Raw genomic sequence first — 18,426 nt, 5'->3', positions numbered from 1 at the left:
GCGGGGCTTCAACTATAACAAAGAACACATTACTCGTTGACTGTCATATATGACATAGGCATCAAGACTACATCCCATAGCAAGGCATGGGTGATTTCAGCTTCTAACACCAGCCAAGCTGTCATGCATTCAACCCTCTAGTTTCTCCTAGCTTTGATCTCGTGGGACTTTTACCTTGTTACTCTAAAATTTCTACGGTCCAGCCATGCCAACTTCTCCAGAGTTATCGTCTCCCGAGATCGCCCCCAATGAGGCTGGTCTGAACGAGATCAGTGGAGACGATATCACGGAACTAACTACCTCGGCCCATCTAAACTCGTCATCCGTGCCTGTTCCCGAGATGGTTGAACATCCGCTCACTGAGGCCTGCCCGCAGTGGGGGTGGTTAAAGGCAGCGTTGAGATCCCAAGTTCGCGATAAGAACAAATCAAACGAGTGCTGTGACTCCTGGGTACAACCTGATCGTTGTAGGGAACAGTGTCGACAGTGCGAACTTCTCCTACAGGTGTATCTTAAGTCGAACTTCACAAGAGGTTGGAAAAACCTCGAGCTTGCATGGGGCTCTACTGAGGAAGCTTCGGTCTTGAGATTCAAGCTCCGTTCTGGGGGTACTTCTATAACTCTGTCCGCAATTGGGAGTGAGTGATATTCCTTCTCCATTGTAACCTGTGTGGATACTTACAAGGTCGGAACCAATAGACACTCCGAATCCGTGGGGCCTTCAAGGCCTGTTGCCATCGGCAGAGTCAACAGGGTCTTCCGCTTCTGTGCGTCTTGCTCGCCGATGGTTAGACGACTGTATCAACAATCACCCGTCTTGTGAATCAGCACACGACCCAGTCCTACCCACCCGAGTTCTGGATCTGGGCCTGGATTCATCTACCAGGGTATCACTGTGGGAACCAAGGGGTCGGACAGGCCGCTATGTGTGCCTCAGCTACTGCTGGGGAAAGTCCGAGTTTACTATGACAACGCAGGACAACCTTAAAGATCACTTAGAACGAGGAATCGATCTCGAGGACCTCCCATAAACGTTTCAGGACGCCGTCGCGGTCGTCCGGGGACTGAAGATGCGATATCTGTGGATTGACGCCCTCTGCATCATCTAGAATGAGGACTATCATGAAGACTGGAAGCGCGAGTGTGGGAATATGGCCAGCATTTACCGCAACTCCTATCTAACTATAGCTGCGGCTTGGGCAAATGCAGCCAACGGCGGATGTTTTACTACACTAGATCCCGGCGTTGCCTTTGGACTGGTAATGATGCGCAAGGTGTCCCATTTTCCCTCTCTACCAAATCCAAAAGTCTTGACTGAATTCCCTATACTTATAAGGGCATGGGCTTTTTAGGAGCGATTGTTGGCGCCTAGGGTAATCTACTTCGGTCGATAGGAGATAGTGTGGGATTGCATCGAAATGCGCACATGCGAGTGTGGAGGAGCAACGAATCCGGTACCAGGGATCAAAAAGCTCGACCTTCATAACCAGGGTCACATCAGGGGCATTGGTAAACTTTGGCGTCGACTGGTGATGCAGTACTCAATATTGCAACTAACATGTCTCGATGACAAGCTACCAGCTCTGTCTGGATTGGCGCAAGCAATGACGCTTAGAAGTCAAGAAAGCTACTTGGCAGGACTTTGGAAAGAGACTCTGCTGGCTAACATGTGTTGGAACGTGAAATCCCCAAAACCAAAGGAACTACATCAAACGAGATGGCGGGCGCCGAGTTGGTCATGGGCCTCAGTCGACGGGCCTATAGAGTATTATTTGGACCTATCCAGCGAAGCGCTCACACAGTCTAGGCAGGACCACGCGCTGATTCGTGAGGGCAAGTGCACTCCAGCAGGCCCGTCTCTTACGGGTGAAGTCGAGGCTGGGTTTGTTACATTGGATGGGTGTTTGATTCCTGCAAGTTTCGGGGTCTCGGACATTCGTGCTAACTGTTCAGAGCTGAGATCCTTACAACTGACGTGGATCCCTGACCGAGCGTATGAGATTGAAGAGATGCCTGTCATTTACCTTATTCCAATGATGACAATATGGAATCCACTCTTTTCGCATTTCTACGGGCTTGTCGTCAAGCCTTACGGTCAGGGTATAGAGATGACACGCGTAGGACTAGCGACTCACGTGGGGACAAGTGATCCCAGTGGTTTTAGCTTCTTTGATCATGAAAAGCAGGTAGTTAAGGTTGTTTAAGTAGTATCCGGGCCTTATTTGCGCGTTCAAACACCTCATGACCCGGCACCAGTGAGTCAATCGAGGCCTTGGCCCTCGCACGGTGGGTCGGTAGCTCAGCTTAGACCAGCAGGAACTCAACTCTAGAAACGAAAATAGAGTTTGAGATGTTCGGTTTTGTCCCCGGGCTTACTGATACAATTACAAGGTCTGCAGCCATTGCTCAAACCAGGAGACTGAGTATTGTCTCTGGTCATCAGCACAAAATCACGTTAGGGTGTTTTACGGTATTGGGTTTGACGCCGCTATGTATCGATAGCTGTGTCTTATGCCGTTGTGGCTGATGGCTTCTTGTCATCATTGCAGACAATAATAATGGTAGTGGTACATGAAAAGAGGCTAGTACTTGAATCCACCAACCCTCGTCCTCAGGACACCCTCAGGATCCGCCTTGAGCTGAAGGGCCTTGAACTTGGCATAGTCCTTGTAGCTCCCTGTAACATTCTGATCCGCCATAGCATCATTCATAAACAGGGGAAGATACTGGTCCGCAGATTGTCCGTCAGATTCAAGCCACTCTGGGATCCTAGTCTCGATCCAATCCGTCAAGTCCCTGGTGAACTGGGGCACAATGTCATCCTGGGCCTTGTCGGTCCAGCTGCACTGAAGCTCCAAGATGATGCGATCAGGGTCATTCTTGGTGAGACCCATAGCGTTGCCGCCTCGTTGCTCGGAGTGCTTTCCGATGATGGATGTGAGGGGTTGGAAGTCAACGGAGCATTGAGAGGCTAGGTTGAGGGGGTTGGAGAAGTACTTCTTGGAGATGGACTTCATCTTGTCTGAGATTTCGTCGTAGATGCCGGGGTGGGAGGCGACGTATGGGATTGTGATAGTCTAGACGTGTTAGATGGTCTTGGTAGTAGAGAGGTGTGGCCACATACTCTGAACGACTGTCTCGAGTTCAGGAGCGAAACGCCGAATCCATTTGCCTTGAGCTGAAGCGATGTCAGTTGAAAGCGCCTTGACACTCCTGCAGGTAACTCACCAGCTTAGGATAAGGCTGCGTCTTGGTTGTAGAAACCAAAGTCTTGATCTTCAAGAACTTGGCAAACGGCCCAGTAGTCGGGGGCTTCTGGCCATGGTAGAAGTAAAAGACAAAGAAAGACCTCGCAGCACCAAGGGTGTAAAGGTTGCTAACAATAATGGCAGCCTTGTTGTCCTGGTTGTTGTAAGGCGTGAACTCGTGCAGAGCCTCAAAGATCTCGTCCGACTTGGACTCATCGTAGATGCGGATGCCTCCCCAGACCTCGTTGACGGGATAGGCCTTGATGGTGAATTGTGTGACAACACCTAAAGCTCGTTAGTGGTGTGATCATTAGTAGACTATAGGAGGGTCCAACCAAACTGGCTACCGCTTCCTCGCATCGCAACGGCAAGCTCGGGCTGTTTAGCAGCATCGACGTGGACGATGGTGCCGTTTGCGGTGACGACTTCCCAGCCAACGATGTTCTTGAACGGACGTTAGCACTATTCCAAAGGCGTTGTCGATTTACGTCTCCATCAGCCACAACAGCCAAGACGGATACATGACGGCATCGAAGCCCAAACACAGTAAGCTCCATCTTATTAACCTTTCATGGCTGCCGCCATAGAAATTCAACGATAGGAAGCCAGGTACCGGGGTGCAAGATGCCACGTCTCCATTTTATCAAGGGAACAAGGGCAACATCGACTTACATCAGCAGCGAGACCATACTGGGAGCTCAGGAAAGAGATGCCTCCTTGAAGGAGAAGACCACCAACTCCAACAACACCTAAGCTTTGTCAATACACATCGCATCCCGAAGTTGATGTCCAACTCACCTAGGCGACCGCCAACCACGGCAACACCCTCTTTGTTGAGCTCAGAGATAACGTCGTTCCATTCTCCGCCCGGCTTCACGTACGCAACACCATTGTCCCTATCATACGTCGCCCCCTTGAGTTCCGCAAGGGAAATGAGCACTCCATTGCTGACCGTCGCATGCCCAGCATTAGGATCGTGCCCGCCACTCTTGACCGCAAACTTGACGTCGGGGTACTTGTTTAGGATCTTGACGGCCGTGGAGACGTGCTCGGTCGACTGTGGAACAACGACGCAGGCAGACTTGATGCCACGGAGGAGGGTGGACCAGTAGTCGGACTGTTGGGAGTTGTAGTTGATGCTGATGGGGAAGAAGACGCGCTTCGGCAGGGCCTTGGAGATTTCCTCACAAGCGTCTTCTGTGGGGGTGGTGCTTGGAGCCGCCCAAGCCACCGCTGAAAGCAGCGAGAGAACTGACAGCCGGTGGAACAACATTGAGATGGAGTTGTTGCGTGGAGCTCACCTGGACATCAGAGAACGGGTAGCGTCTAGTAATAAACGCCTGCAAGCCATATTTAATAGCAGACGTCGGCTTTGTGCAAAGGATCTGTCGGATCATGTATATCCGCGTTGTCATGTTATGCCCACAAATTGCAAGGGCTTCATGCGGGACGTGCTCTATCACCTTGACTGAATGCCGCGTTTGCTAAGGGAGACTTGCGGCTCAGGGCTGAGCCTTACACGAGACTTGGCCCAAGGGGAACTCTGCTGCATACTCGAAGTACCTGCACAGATCCTCTTTGTTAGCACTTAACATCATCCACCCCTGAGCTGGAATTAGATTTGGAGGCGCTCAGTCTCTACCGGTGGGTACGCTAAGATGAGCGAGTCTATCGTTTCACGGCAGTTGGTGATCTCACGACCAGAAATGACTGCATTTGTATTAAAGTTTCCACCCTGACTCGTGTCCCCTTTAAGCGAGGAGAGGCTGACATAAATACAAAAGAACTGGTCAGTTATCAATTCCGCTGAAGCCGGTTGGAATATTGTCTCACGTCAAAGTGGCTTACCCGAGGTCAAAACGCGGCCCACTCAGCACGTTTAGCTCCACCGCTTTGACAATCCTTTGCTTCTTATAAAGTTTATGAAACAGACAAGTTCATGCCTTTCTGCTTTTTATAGGAAATGCTTGAGACAAAGATTGCTCCTTATCTTCCTGCCGTGTCGTTTGTTTCACGAAACACGTTGATCTCTCCCGGATATCTGGAATCACCATGTTTTTTGTCGATCGCGTGACCGGGTGTCAAATCAGCCGGCGTGGCATTGCAACGTCAAGCGACAGGGTAGGATGCAATACCTGGCGATCATAATTTGCTCATTCCCTTTCAGCCGCTGGGTTCGGGGTCTTCTGTTGAGAAAAGTTCCAACGTGTTCTCTCGCTTGAAGCCTCAACTGAGACATGAATGGTCAACCAACGTGTGTGGTGTAGTGTCTATGCTTTGGGACTCGTGTTCGGGACGCCCGTGAAGGAACCCTGTTTTCACCATAGAACTGTAGGGTATGCGATCTCATGGAGCCGACCTGTATGTTGGCGAATGACGATGACTCTTGGAGGCTCGCTGCATGGAAAGATGGTTCAAATACTATTTACTAATGACTAGAAAAGATCATTCAATCGATTTACGCTGGCATGTCTCCTTCATATCTATTCTTCATATATGTAAAGAAACACACGCATTTTTCTCTGATCCTCACCGACTATGTTACTCAGCAGCTCACCTTCGTCGTCGGGGCGCCAACGCCTCCTCCACCGTCCTCCCGAAAAGTTGACTTGGCGTTAATCCATTGGTGCGAAAGATGCAGTCCTGCCCATGTGCCTCCGGATTGTGTTCTCCCGGACGGGGTGTGATCTGGGTCCAGTCTGCGAGGCATATCCAGCAGAACTCATGGTGACAGTTGGAGCCTAAGGGAAATAATTAGTTCGAGGTTAGTTATTAAGAGAGCTCTGCAAACTTACACGTCATGTGGAAACAGGCCTCGCCCTTTTGAATGTTCTGGTTGCAGTTCGGACACGGCTTGGTGTTGTTGGCAATCCAGTCTTGCGTCTGCTGGTACTGTGGGTCACCGTGATCTCTTGCACTCTCAAACTCCTCACAGCTGAGACCTTCGTGCCAAGGAATCATGTGTTTGTAACACATTTCAAAGGCACACTCTTGGCAGTGAATATGAGGGTCCGTCTCATCACCGTCGTCGTAGAGCTGACCGTTGGGACATCCTTGGCGAAGACACCATCGGAAGTTTTCGAGCTTGCTTATTGCGTTGAGGTGAAGGTAGCGATCGTATCTAGACTATGGGTCAGTAGTTGACTCTGATGAGTCAAAAGATGACTTACAGCTCAAAGGTTTCCGGTTCTGCATATAGTCGAACCTCGTCATAATCAAGCCGTCGAGCGCAGCCATCAGAGGGACAGGCGAGTTGATCACATCGGCTCCGTCCATACTGCTCAAGCTGCGTTTTTAGATGCTGCTCCAAACAGCCAGTGCAAAAGTCAATCTCATGGTTACACCCTATCCTTAGCTTCACTGGGAACAGGAGAATCTTCCACATCCACTCGCCGTGGAAGCCGGCGCATAGATCTAACCACTCTTCCACGGAAGCAAAGTCGACGTCAAAGAATTCATCAGTGCAGACTGCACATTCCTTTGGCGTTCGTTGTCTTCGGATGAAGCGGATAAACAGTGGCACTAGAATGCTGCCTCCTTCGTGGTCGACACGGATCATCTTGATATTTCCGGGGTTGAATGGAGGGATCCGACCAGCCTCATCGGGTTCCGTGTTGTTGAAGACTGGGTCGAAGAGCGAATACATTCGACCGACTACAGCGAGTTGGCTATGCATTCTGGATGCAATCTTCAAGGCTTCATCGCTTGGCTGAGGATTCAACTTGGCGAGAGCAGCTCGGAAGATAAGGATGCGGTCGTACCTGTCAGAAGTTAGTGAAAAAAGCACAAGCAATAATTGTCATCGAGCGATGCTTACATGGCCATCTTGTTATCGGAGTCCTTGTCACCCAGCTGCCGCAGCAGGTTCGCAAGGGCTCCTCGATGAGTAAGACGCAGACCATGGTCGCAGTTTGGTGCCGGGCAAGTCAGCCAACTTCCTCTCCCTAAGTTACTCCACCAATCGTCGGTAAGGGACTCTGTGATAGAGTTCAAGTAACATTCGGTGCAGATGAACTTGGAACAGCAAGCAGTCGGCTGCGATGCACTCGCAAACTCGTTGACGCGGACTCGCGGGTTGTTGGACTTGCTTGCAAACTTGGGCAGCTGACACAAGTCACAGGGAAGGATCTTGAGATCTGCGGTAGAGATATTTTCGGCTAGGCGTCGAGCTTGCTGGGTGTCGAGCTTGATGTCGAGAAGGTTGTTGGTCAGCATAGACAGCGAACATGACTGCAAGAACGGAGTGGCATTCGATGTATTTCCAGGAGCTGCCGCGTTCTGGAAACCTTGGGAGAACATGTTGTTGACCAGGATCATCCGAGGTGTCGGGTTACTCCAAGGAACCCGGGCCGCTTCTTCCATCTGAGTCTCATGCCTCTGCCGCTCCTGCTCAACCTCTGCCATCTGTTGATCAAGCACAGCCTTGATATCCTCCATCTCTTGAACCTGCATGGCCAATTTCTCAGCCATGTCTCTGTTCTCAGCATCAACTGCTCTCTTTCGTTGATGCATTTCGAAAAGTGCCCTTCTTCCCTCATCGCACTCTGCCTTTTCATGTGCCAGCTCAGTTTCCAGAGCCCTGACCTTTTTAGTGAGCATGATCTTTTCTTGCTGCATCGTGGCGGGGGCGTCATTGGTGGGTTGAAGCAGGGCGCGGTTCTCGGCCTCGAGTTCGTCGACTCTCTCTTGTAGTTGACCCTGAGCTTCGGACATTCTGATATAAGACACTTGGTATTCCTTCAACTGCTCGGCGTAATCCTTTATCAGCGACTTTTCCTCGGCCAGACGAGATTTCTGTTCTTGTAGCTGTTGTGCATGTTGGTGTTCCAGCTGTCCCTTCTCCTGTCTTAAGCGACCAATCTTGTCATTTAGTTGTCGACATCTTCCTCTGTCTCGGTCGAGAAGTTGTCGCATGTCCTGAAGATCTTGATCCTTCGCCAGAAGCTGATGCTCTAGACGCCCTGCCTTGGCAACCTGTTGGTTTCGCTCCTGGTCGAGAGTCTTGATCCGATCGCGAAGAGATTCGACGACGGCATCTTGGAGATGAGTCTCGAACTGAGCCTCTTCATGGATCGACGGAACAAAGGATGCGACATCTTCAAAGGCATTCGAGACACGACGAGGCTCTTGGGGTTCGATCTCGGGAAACTCGGGGACCGGGGCGAGGTTGATAGATGACCTCGAGGCCTTCTTGCCCCGAAACACCTCGGAGAAGCTCCGTCTCAACTTGTTAGACATGATTGAACTGCTGCAGAACAAAAAAGAAACTGGGAGGGGTAGCCTGTCATATTTTTGCAGTTGAATGAGAATCAGGCTGAGACGCGCAGTTTCGTTTTTCCACAGCGGCAAGGCGACCGCATCCAAGGCCGACCAAGTTCAGCTGTGGCTGCATAAGGCTCTGAAAGAACTGGATTTACTGGCCGGTGTCATACGTCCGTATGGCCGCATCATGTCATCGGATAGAGGCTAGTGGTTCACTGTGGCCTGTCACCGGCCGCCAAGTCTCAATCCACCTTTCTGCCTGGGTATGTAGTTCGCCAGCCGACATGATCTAGACCCTGTTTCACGTGGTGGATATTGCGGATTGCCTATTGGGGTTGGTGTTTTCGATGGCGCGAGGCAGCTACATGTAGGCAGGGGGTTGTAAGGCATCCGGATGGCTGTTTTTGCCTTGGCGTGAACGCCACCACCAAGCTGAAGGCTTGGAGGACAAGGCGCATTTGATAGCTGTCACAGTTGTGGGATGAGACAAGTGAAATGTGAGAGACGAAGTAAATACGGAAGAGTTACAAGACAGAGGCTTATAGATATCCACTTCTCATTGAATTTTTGCTTCAAAGCGGTCGTGCCATATATTGCAATACAGTCCAGCTCGTCCAGTGATCGTGGTAGACGGTAGACCTATCGATTGACTCCGCCACTGCGATTTACTAAAGTAATTTCCCCATTATCCAAAGCTTCTGCATATTCACAAGCAGTATATACGAATTAAACGCATGCATCTTCCAGCCCGTCGACTTAGTATGTGTAGTGGAACCGGGGGTTGTGCTCTCCCAACTCCTCAGCCTCCTCCTCAGTCAGACCTTGGATCCTGTGATCCTCCTTACCAGCCATCTTTCGCTTGTTTTGGTGACGGAAAAAGGCCCAGAATGATAGATAGATAACCGAAGACATGGCAATCAAGGCCATGGAGACTGCATGTCCCTTGACGAAACGTGGGCCTTCATGGGTTTTGTACAACTGCAACAATGTTAGACAGTGTTCCTCAATTGACTGGAGCGAATCGAGACTTACAAATGGGGCTGGGATACCGGCAGAGTTTCCGATGGTCAGTTGAAGACCGGTTGCGACCGTACGCTTTCCATATCGAGGGTTGTTGCTGGGAAGCCAAGCGAGGGGAAGACCAACGACAACGTACAAGCCCATGGCCGCGAGGAAGCAACCAAAATACTTGACGCCTCCAGGAGCAGTACTAACCAGAATAGCGTATCCGGTAGTACAGACGAGGCCGAAAATCACAGTAAAGACTGCACGGCGTTGACTGCGGTCAGACAACCAGGCCACAACGATGTAGCTGATAGCACCCAGTGCATAACAAGGGATCGTAAGTGCCTGGACCTGCGCGATGCTCCAATCACCAAGGCCTCGGATAATGGTGGGCAAGAAAGTCGAGTAGCCATAGAGAATGACATCTCCGCCAAACTGGCCAATGCAGAACAGCCAGATCTTCCAGTCCTTGAGACCCGCGTACACATCTTCTTTGTGCATCTGGTCCGAAGACTTGGTGTGTCCAATCTGCTGTCGCATGCGCAGATCGATGAGCTCTCGTTCGTTGATAGTGAGGTAGTGAGCCGAATCAGGCGTGTCGGCCAACCAGAACCAGATTGAGATGCCCAGGATTACAGTGGGAATGCCTTCAAGGATGATGATCCATCGCCAGCCGCGTAGCCCAGCAACGCCATCCATGTGGCCGATGCCATAAGCGAGGAGTCCACCCATGGAGCCGGCAATGGCAGCTGACACGAAGAGGTAGCCGATTCGGAGGGCGTACTCGCGCTTTGTGTAGAACATTGTGAGGTAGATGGTCAGACCGGGGAATAGACCACCTTCGAGGGCACCGAGAATAACGCGACAGGCCACCAAGCTCTTGTAGTCCTGCACAATGCCCGTCAAGGTAGCCACGATTCCCCAAGCAGTCGTGATGAATGCGATCCAACGCGATGGAGTGAATTTTTTGATGACCAAGTTCGAAGGCAGCTCTGACAGAATGTACGTGACGAATAGCACAGAGACTGCGATCTGGTACTGGTCGCCGGTGAGACCGAGGTCTTCTTCCATGCCGTAGAGTCGAGCGTTGCCAATGTTGACGCGATCTAAGAAACTGAGAAGGTAGAGAAGCATGACGGGAGGGACAATCCATCGGTCAAGTTTGCGGAGGAGAGCCTTTTCGGCTGCTGGGTCAATGTAGATGTCATCTTGAGCAGTGCGTTGCTGCTCCTCGATTTCCTTGTCAGGAAGCGTGTCGGAAAGTGCTGCATCGATCTTTGAAGCCATGATTGCAGAAGATGAAGAAGAAAGGTGATGGAGCAGAGGGAGAGAAATGTCAAACAGAGAGTCGGGTCATGGACCATTTATGGGCCTCGTTACTCCACAATACCCCGGATCTCAAAAGATAGTGAGGGGAATCTTCGTCTGGAGATATCACCAGATTGTTCATGGATGGAGACTAGGATAAGACCGGGCTCCCGTAGTTCTCGACGACCTGCCTTGTCGGGGTGGAGAGGGTCCGGTCCGTGAGGGGTTTGCCGGCGACATGAATCAGTTGCAACCGGTATTTTGTGTCTTGCCGATCTTTGTAGGGGCAAGGGGTTGACGTCACTGGGTCGCCCGAGTTAAGATTGCGTGGAATCCTTCTCGAAACGAGGATAAACGGGTCAGGTGTTGGGTTTCACGCGAGTCATTTAAACTGACCCCGGTAGATACGGATATATCTCATAACAACCCCGATAACAAACTTATGATTTTCTGCCTTGACCTATCTCGGATCCTTGTTCTGGTTCCCATTGTTTAGATAGGCGATATCTACAAGCGAGTATACCCGTGGCAACTTTGAACTTGCCGACCGATAATACCGTTACGTTATCGACTAGTCTATTTGTAGCAGGTATTCCGTAAATGGTTGATAGCCGGCCGATCAAGGAGCATAGTAACACAGAGTAATTGCAGGGAGTACTTCATCCGCTTGTCAATCATTGTAGCCGATGCACACTATCGTCATCTAATTCGAGGGTAATCTCTACGATCCGAACTGAAACTGTTCCTCAATCTCAGAGGCAAACTCTTTCCAAGTGCCATTCTCTGAAAACAGTGCATCCAACCACTGTACCTGGTTCCCGTCTAGAAAGCTACCAAGGAGAGGATTACCGAGAACGTCGACATTAGCATAGTTAATAATGCCCAAATCTCCACCAGAACTGCTTGGCATATTCATGGTCTGTTGAAAGGGATGTCCTGCATCCATCGTAGGATCTGGTGTCGCATCCACTTGACCAGCAAGCGGAGGCTTCTCGATGCATACGGGGTCTAATCGGCCAGTGGCTCTCAAGTTTGAGACACCTGCCTGAATCTGCGATAACCTCTCGCAGAAATCAACGGCAGGGATATTTCCATCAGTCTTGAGCGACCGAAGTACGCTCAACAAGGTCTCGAGATGATCCGAGTTGACAGCCGTTGGCTTCATGACGGCCGACATGATCAGAATCATGGCTGCTGAAAAGATGTGATGTGCATCCCAATATCCAAATGTAGCCATGGAGCCATCAAGGAAGAGGCCCTCAACGATCCGGCTTGATGCTTGGGCCGCATTCACACAGCTCTCTGCCAAGGCCAAGGTGATGGACGAGACGCTTTGACGTGGCGGCACATCCTCTCGCACCTTGGAGCCCAACTGGAACTGCATTTTGAAGAGATGTAAAAGGACGGGACGAGTTGTTTGGATGATGCATTGATTGTAGGCAAGGTGTAGGCTGGCAACAGGTCGAGGAGTGCCCCGTTCCTTGATTCTCATTTCAGGCGGCAGCTCGTCGTTCCATGCTCGAAGTTGTTTCAGGATGCCGTGTACTTGGTGAATATAGAGCCCGTTCGTAGCTTTCGGTATACCGTAGATATGTGTCACTAGGCGAGTCAAGTCAGAACGAGACACAAGATGGGATACGGTGACTCACAGATGTTCCCGATGATTCGTGCGAGCTTGATGTTGATAATCAGGTTCTGAGGATCCAAGAATTCCGCCATCTCTTCCCTTGTCAGACCGTCCATGCTTGGCATCTCGACGTCGATGTCCTCATCTCTAACAGTGATAGGTTGACCAAGCTTCGAGGCCGAGAATCGGTCAAAGAAGTAAAGCACCCACCAAGTCCGCCGTCGACTTTCTCGTTCAACTGGCGTGAGCGTTGTATGCCTCGAAGCGGACCGATGCATGCCTAGACTCTGAGCCAGCCTCATGGCGATGCCACTGTAGCAGTATGCAGTTCTGATTCGACCGAGAATATTGGACGCCCATGCCTAGTTGTCCTATTAGCAGGGTAACAATAGTCGGACCCTTCCCCTTACCAGCAGTGTCAAAACCTCTACCTGCATCAGAGAGGGCTCCTCATAGGCGTCTTGGTTCTCTTGGAGCAAGTTCACTGCCCGCACATAATAGTCTGTGCCAGGCACTCTGTTGTTGTCACCGACACCTCTTCTATGTGTGTAGATCTCCCCTAGAGCCATCAGAGCGTAGAACTTGCATAGCCATAGTGTCGAGGGCATCAGCTCTCTCCGATAGACAGCATCAATCTCTCGCATGAACGTGACTTCTAGAAAGAGAGGATGGTAATTGCCAATGAATCGCCGGGCAACGTTCAAGAGGAGCTTGACGTGCATCCGCTCTGGGAACTCGGGGCCTTCTTCTAGAGGCATGCGAGCGTGCGTATTCAGACGATAATAGTTGGATAAGCCGGCTGTGGATGGTGTGTAGGTGTCGTCAAGGCACGACATGAGTCGGTTGCTAAAGGCGGCACATGATGCTTCTCCGATGAAGCCTGGCTCTGATGAGCGTTCGTGAACAGGCTTTTCTGGTTGACGATCGAATAGGGGGTTGAATAGGTTGCTCTCCTCTTTGGACAGCGATGGTGGCTCGTCCTCGGTCTCGTTATCGTCGAAGGGGGTGTTGAAGCTCTGCTCGCTCTCTGGTGTTGGGTTCTGAGTAACTGCACGTAATCTTTTGCTGTCTGCCTCCAGCTTCTTGAGGTAGCTACAGGAGGGTATTCGGATGAGTACATGGGGTTTGAGGCCTTGTCAGAGCACACACCTTTCAGAGATTGTAATCTTTCGCTCCCTGGCAGGGAATTGACACTCGTTAACCCTGCCAGTACTCACGCACGACTGACACGGTTGGGTCCCTGAGCATTTGATCTTTTGAATGTGACATCTATGGCAGCTGCAGTGATCCTCAGTTAGAATATCTTGTACGTAAGATGCCGGAAGTAGGCGAGATGCTCACGCTGCCAGCAGTCTTCTGGGTCGTCTGGTGGTCTGAACGCTCATCCTGGAATGCGAGACGAACTGGGTGGATTCCGTTCGTATGCCTGGTCAACCCACAAGTTATTGGAACAAACTCGGTCTTCCGGAGTGCGGGTCCGATGGATGTCTTGACTCCGGGGTAATCGGCCTGGCTTCGAGTCGAGTTGCCGGTTGGTGAGCTTAGAGAGCCGAGGACGGAGGTGGAGACGTCGGCAAGTGTCACGTTACCGAGTGGGTCGACCGGCAATCTCAATTTTGCCGATGACTAAGCTCTGAACCGACCAATGCCGTTTGCGGGAGACGAAGCCGAGGATTGCATCACGAAGATTCCCCCACAACATTGAGGCTTCATCATTGCCCCGAAGGTTGATATAATACACCATGGCGGCGGTCAAGATCCAGATAATCCTACAACTTCTTCTCCATCCCAATCAACTTCCCCCGCCTTGAACACCTCACCCTACCCCTTCCTCCTCTATAACTCCTTCACAATGGCAACTCAAGGCATTCGCATCGCCATCGACCGTGGTGGCACCTTTACAGATGCCTGGGCAGAGGTTCCTGGGCGAAGCGAGCACATCGTCTTCAAGATCCTCTCAGTATGCCCAGATGAGTACGACGACGCTCCGACAGAATGCATCAGACAAATCCTCGAGATTGCCTTGGAGAAGTCCATTCCCAAGGGATCTCTATTAGATCTCGAGCCCATCGAGTCCATTCGCATGGGAACAACAGTCGCCACAAATGCTCTCTTGGAACGAAAAGGTGACAGAGTCGCGTTTCTTGCCACAAAGGGTTTCCGAGATATCCTTCTTATCGGCAACCAGACCAGACCAGACCTATTCGACCTTGCTGTCCGGAGATTAGAACAACTTTACGAGACAGTAGTCGAAATCGATGAGCGTGTTACTATTGAGGGTGCTAGCGAAGCACCAGAAACCGCGCCAATCGATATTGCGTCAGATTCAGCCCTCGTCATGGGCCAGACCGGAGAAGTCGTGAGGATCATGAAGAAACCAGATCTCGCTGCTGTGCGGGCCGATCTTGAGAAGCTCAAGGACCAAGGTTTCAAGAACATTGCCATCGGTCTCATGCACTCTTACACCTACCCGGAGCATGAACTCCAGGTCAAGAACCTCGCCGAAGAGATGGGCTTCAAGGTCTCCGCCTCTTCTGTCCTTCAGTCAATGGCCAAGTATGTGCCTCGAAGTCAGTCTGCCGTTGCCGACGCCTATCTTACACCCATGACCATGGCCTATCTTGATGGCTTCCGCAAGAACTTTAAGGGCCAGCTGGAGGACGAGAGCGCGAATAAGCTTCTTATCTGCCAGTCTGATGGTGGCCTGACGAGTTGGTCCAAGTTTACTGGTTTGAGAGGCGTACTGAGTGGTCCTGCCGGAGGCGTCGTCGGTTTGTCGAGGACATGCTACGATGATGCTGATGGCACACCAGTGCTAGGATTTGACATGGTATGTGAAACCCTCGTTGTACAATTTTGTTTCTTCGTTCTAACTATTTCCTCCAGGGCGGTACAAGCACAGACGTTGCCCGATACTCTGGTGCCCTCGAGCACATCTTTGAGAGCACCATTGCCGAGGTCACGATCCAAACTCCTCAACTCGACATCAACACTGTTGCTGCTGGTGGCGGTTCCATCCTGGCTTGGGAGAACGGTCTCCTCAAGGTCGGTCCTAGCAGTGCTGGTGCGAACCCAGGACCTGCGTGCTACGGAAGAGGAGGTCCCTTGACCGTGACGGACGCCAACTTCCTCCTCGGCCGAATCATCCCCGATTTCTTCCCCCGAAGACTGGATCTTGATATTGTCAAGTCCAAGTTTACCGCTCTCACAGACATCGTCAACCGTGAGAAGGATGGTGGCGAGCCCTTCACCCCAGAGACCCTGGCTCTTGGCTTCCTTGCTATTGCGAATGCCACCATGACTCGACCTATTCGAACACTCAGTGAGGGCCGGGGCTATGGAGCGGCCAGTCACAACCTTGGTTGCTTTGGTGGTGCCGGTGGACAGCACGCCGTCTTTATCGCTCGTGATCTTGGTATCAAGCGAGCCATCATCCCCTGCTACTCCAGTATCCTGTCCGCGTACGGAATGGCCCTGGCTGATGTCGTTGTCGAGAACCAAGAGCCCGCAGCCATCACCTTCTCAGAGGAAGTTGTGCCTGAGGTCAAGGCCAGACTCGAGTCGCTTTCCTCTCAGGGAGCAAAGGGCCTGGAGTCTCAAGGATTCGACGCCAAGTCAACCGAGCACGAGTACTTCCTCAACATGAGATATAAGGGAAGTGATACATCTCTCATGATCCCCGTTTCTTCCCGCGTGGAAGATGCCGGCAATGCCTTCACCGCGAGACATACGCAAGAGTTTGGCTTCTCCCAGTCCCGAGACATTTTGATTGATGATGTTCGTGTCCGAAGTGTGGGCAAGTCCCGCGTGCTCAACATCTCCAGCCCATTCACAGAGCTCAAGAAGTACAACTCCGACGGTCTGACTCCTGTGCCCACACCAATCTTCTCGCGGAAGATTTTCTTCGAGAGGCATGGCTGGACGCAGACAAGCGTGTACGAGCTCAAGTCGATCAGCCCTGGTGTGCATATCACTGGTCCTGCCATGATCATCGATAAGACACAGACCATCGTTGTCGATCACCTGAGCAAGGCTGTTGTCCTTCCTGAACACGTTGTCCTCGAGGTCGACAAGGCCGAGCAGCAAAGCGTGACGACTCAGACTGTCGACCCCGTGCAGCTCAGCGTCTTTGGCCACCGCTTCATGACGGTTGCTGAGCAAATGGGACACACGATGGAAAAGACATCCATTTCGGTCAATATTAAGGAACGACTGGATTACTCGTGTGCCATCTTCTCAGCGGATGGAGGCCTCGTTGCCAATGCTCCTCATGTTCCCAGTCATCTTGGATCTATGAGCACAGCCATCGCCTACCAAGCCCAGCGATACAAGGCCGGTGAGCTAAAGCCTGGCGATGTTATCATTAGCAACCATCCCACAGCTGGCGGTACACATCTGCCAGATATCACCACCATCACTCCCGTATTTGACGATGAAGAGAACCCCAAGGAGATCATCTTCTTTGTTGCCAACCGTGGTCACCACGCCGATATCGGCGGCATCGTTCCAGGTTCTATGCCACCAAACTCGACAGAACTTTGGCAGGAGGGCGCCGCCATCGAGTCGTTCAAGATGATCGACCAGGGCGTATTTGATGAGGCCGGACTCATCAAGCGTCTGTACGATGAGCCTGCTTCTTACCCTGGGTGCAGTGGAACACGTACTCTGAACGAAAACATTGCGGATCTCAAGGCGGCTGTTGCTTCCAACCAAAAGGGTATTGAGCTGATTCGGTCTCTGATCAAGGAGTTCACCTGGCCTGTTGTGCAGCTTTACATGCATGCTATTCAGGACAATGCCGCTCAGTCAGTCCGCGATCTCCTTAAGCAGTTTGCCGTCAAGCATGAGGGTGGTGTTCTTGAGGCCACCGAGTACAACGACGACGGCATTCCTTTCAAGCTCAAGGTTACCATTGACAAGGACACTGGCGAGGCTGTTTTCGATTTCACTGGTACAGGTCCTGAGCACTCGGGCAACCTCAACGCTCCCCCTACTTGCTCGTACTCTGTCATTATGGTAAGTTTCGCTTCACTATCTCTAGGTTATTGGTCCCTGACATTTTAAACAGTACTGCCTCCGATCCATGATCTCGACAGATATCCCTCTCAACCAGGGCTGTCTCAAGCCGATCAAGGTTGTCTGCCCTGAGAACACCATCCTGTCTCCCTCACCAACTGCCGGCACCGTCGGTTGCACCACAGAGACATCCCAGAAGGTCGCCGATCTCGTCCTCCGCGCCTTCAATGCCGCAGCCGCCTCCCAAGGCACAATGAACAACCTCAGCTTTGGCTGCGGCGGCACCGACCCTGTCACTGGGGAGGTCACCAAGGGCTTCGGCTACTACGAGACCATCTGTGGTGGTGCTGGAGCTGGTCAGGGCTGGCATGGTGCTAGTGCTGTTCATACGCACATGACGAACACCCGCATCACAGATCCAGAGATTCTGGAGAAACGGTATCCTGTGATTCTCCACGAGTTCTCCATCCGCAAGGGAAGTGGTGGTGATGGCCAATGGCGAGGTGGTGATGGATGCATCCGGGAGATGGAGTTCCGCATGCCGCTCCAGGTCTCCGTTCTCACAGACCGAAGAGTCACCGCACCATACGGACTCGAAGGCGGAGAAGATGGCCAGCGAGGTCAAAACATCTGGGTACGCAAGGATCCCGTCACCGGCGCGACAAGACAGGTGTCGCTCGGACCACGCAAGACGTCGCATTTCGGGATTGGGGATCGTGTCATTATCATGACCCCTGGAGGAGGTGGTTTCGGCCCTGTGCCGTCAAAGAATGGGGTCAAGGCACCTCAATCGTTGGGTACTGGTTTTGAGATCAAGGAGCGAGATGCGAGGTCATTGTTGACGAATGGGTCTTTGGGAGTGAGACATAGCATTGCCACTGGGAATTAGTTATTTAGTAAATTTCCCTCTTGCGTGGAATTAAAACAGTTAAATCAGTCGCCTCTAATATCACTGGAAAA

General features: G+C 51.6%; 6 protein-coding genes across 6 annotated transcripts; 2 read left to right on the top strand and 4 right to left on the bottom strand.

Moving 5' to 3' along the window:
• Positions 1 to 205: 205 nt before the first annotated feature.
• Positions 206 to 1,031, top strand: MRS44_014190 (uncharacterized protein; the record flags this gene model as incomplete). The annotated part of the gene is made up of 3 exons (XM_065618312.1): positions 206 to 451; positions 506 to 638; positions 700 to 1,031. 3 exons carry the CDS (start codon positions 206 to 208, stop codon positions 1,029 to 1,031), a joined length of 711 nt encoding a protein of 236 aa, XP_065474384.1.
• Positions 1,032 to 2,582: 1,551 nt separating this feature from the next.
• On the bottom strand, positions 2,583 to 4,521 carry MRS44_014189 (uncharacterized protein; the record flags this gene model as incomplete). Its single annotated transcript, XM_046277366.2, has 6 exons — positions 2,583 to 3,077; positions 3,125 to 3,178; positions 3,229 to 3,533; positions 3,584 to 3,692; positions 3,921 to 3,997; positions 4,047 to 4,521. The coding sequence occupies 6 exons, from the start codon at positions 4,519 to 4,521 to the stop codon at positions 2,583 to 2,585; spliced, it is 1,515 nt and encodes a 504-aa protein (XP_046127626.2).
• Positions 4,522 to 5,801: 1,280 nt separating this feature from the next.
• On the bottom strand, positions 5,802 to 8,486 carry MRS44_014188 (uncharacterized protein; the record flags this gene model as incomplete). The annotated part of the gene is made up of 4 exons (XM_046284792.2): positions 5,802 to 5,989; positions 6,044 to 6,369; positions 6,419 to 7,009; positions 7,066 to 8,486. 4 exons carry the CDS (start codon positions 8,484 to 8,486, stop codon positions 5,802 to 5,804), a joined length of 2,526 nt encoding a protein of 841 aa, XP_046127625.2.
• Positions 8,487 to 9,266: 780 nt separating this feature from the next.
• MRS44_014187 (uncharacterized protein) lies at positions 9,267 to 10,802 on the bottom strand (the record flags this gene model as incomplete). The annotated part of the gene is made up of 2 exons (XM_046277365.2): positions 9,267 to 9,488; positions 9,543 to 10,802. The coding sequence occupies 2 exons, from the start codon at positions 10,800 to 10,802 to the stop codon at positions 9,267 to 9,269; spliced, it is 1,482 nt and encodes a 493-aa protein (XP_046127624.1).
• A 742-nt stretch (positions 10,803 to 11,544) lies between these two features.
• On the bottom strand, positions 11,545 to 14,194 carry MRS44_014186 (uncharacterized protein; the record flags this gene model as incomplete). Its single annotated transcript, XM_065618311.1, has 6 exons — positions 11,545 to 12,422; positions 12,473 to 12,812; positions 12,861 to 13,542; positions 13,668 to 13,719; positions 13,761 to 13,876; positions 14,040 to 14,194. 6 exons carry the CDS (start codon positions 14,192 to 14,194, stop codon positions 11,545 to 11,547), a joined length of 2,223 nt encoding a protein of 740 aa, XP_065474383.1.
• A 108-nt stretch (positions 14,195 to 14,302) lies between these two features.
• MRS44_014185 (uncharacterized protein) lies at positions 14,303 to 18,355 on the top strand (the record flags this gene model as incomplete). The annotated part of the gene is made up of 3 exons (XM_046277363.2): positions 14,303 to 15,280; positions 15,337 to 17,466; positions 17,519 to 18,355. 3 exons carry the CDS (start codon positions 14,303 to 14,305, stop codon positions 18,353 to 18,355), a joined length of 3,945 nt encoding a protein of 1,314 aa, XP_046127622.2.
• Positions 18,356 to 18,426: the final 71 nt, after the last annotated feature.

This window comes from Fusarium solani (genome assembly GCF_023522795.1).
Source record: "Fusarium solani strain SB1 chromosome Unknown bctg00000010, whole genome shotgun sequence".
Classification (NCBI taxonomy): domain Eukaryota; kingdom Fungi; phylum Ascomycota; class Sordariomycetes; order Hypocreales; family Nectriaceae; genus Fusarium; species Fusarium solani.
The sequence above is the reverse complement of the archived record's forward strand: the minus strand, read 5'-3'. Positions and strand labels throughout refer to the sequence as shown.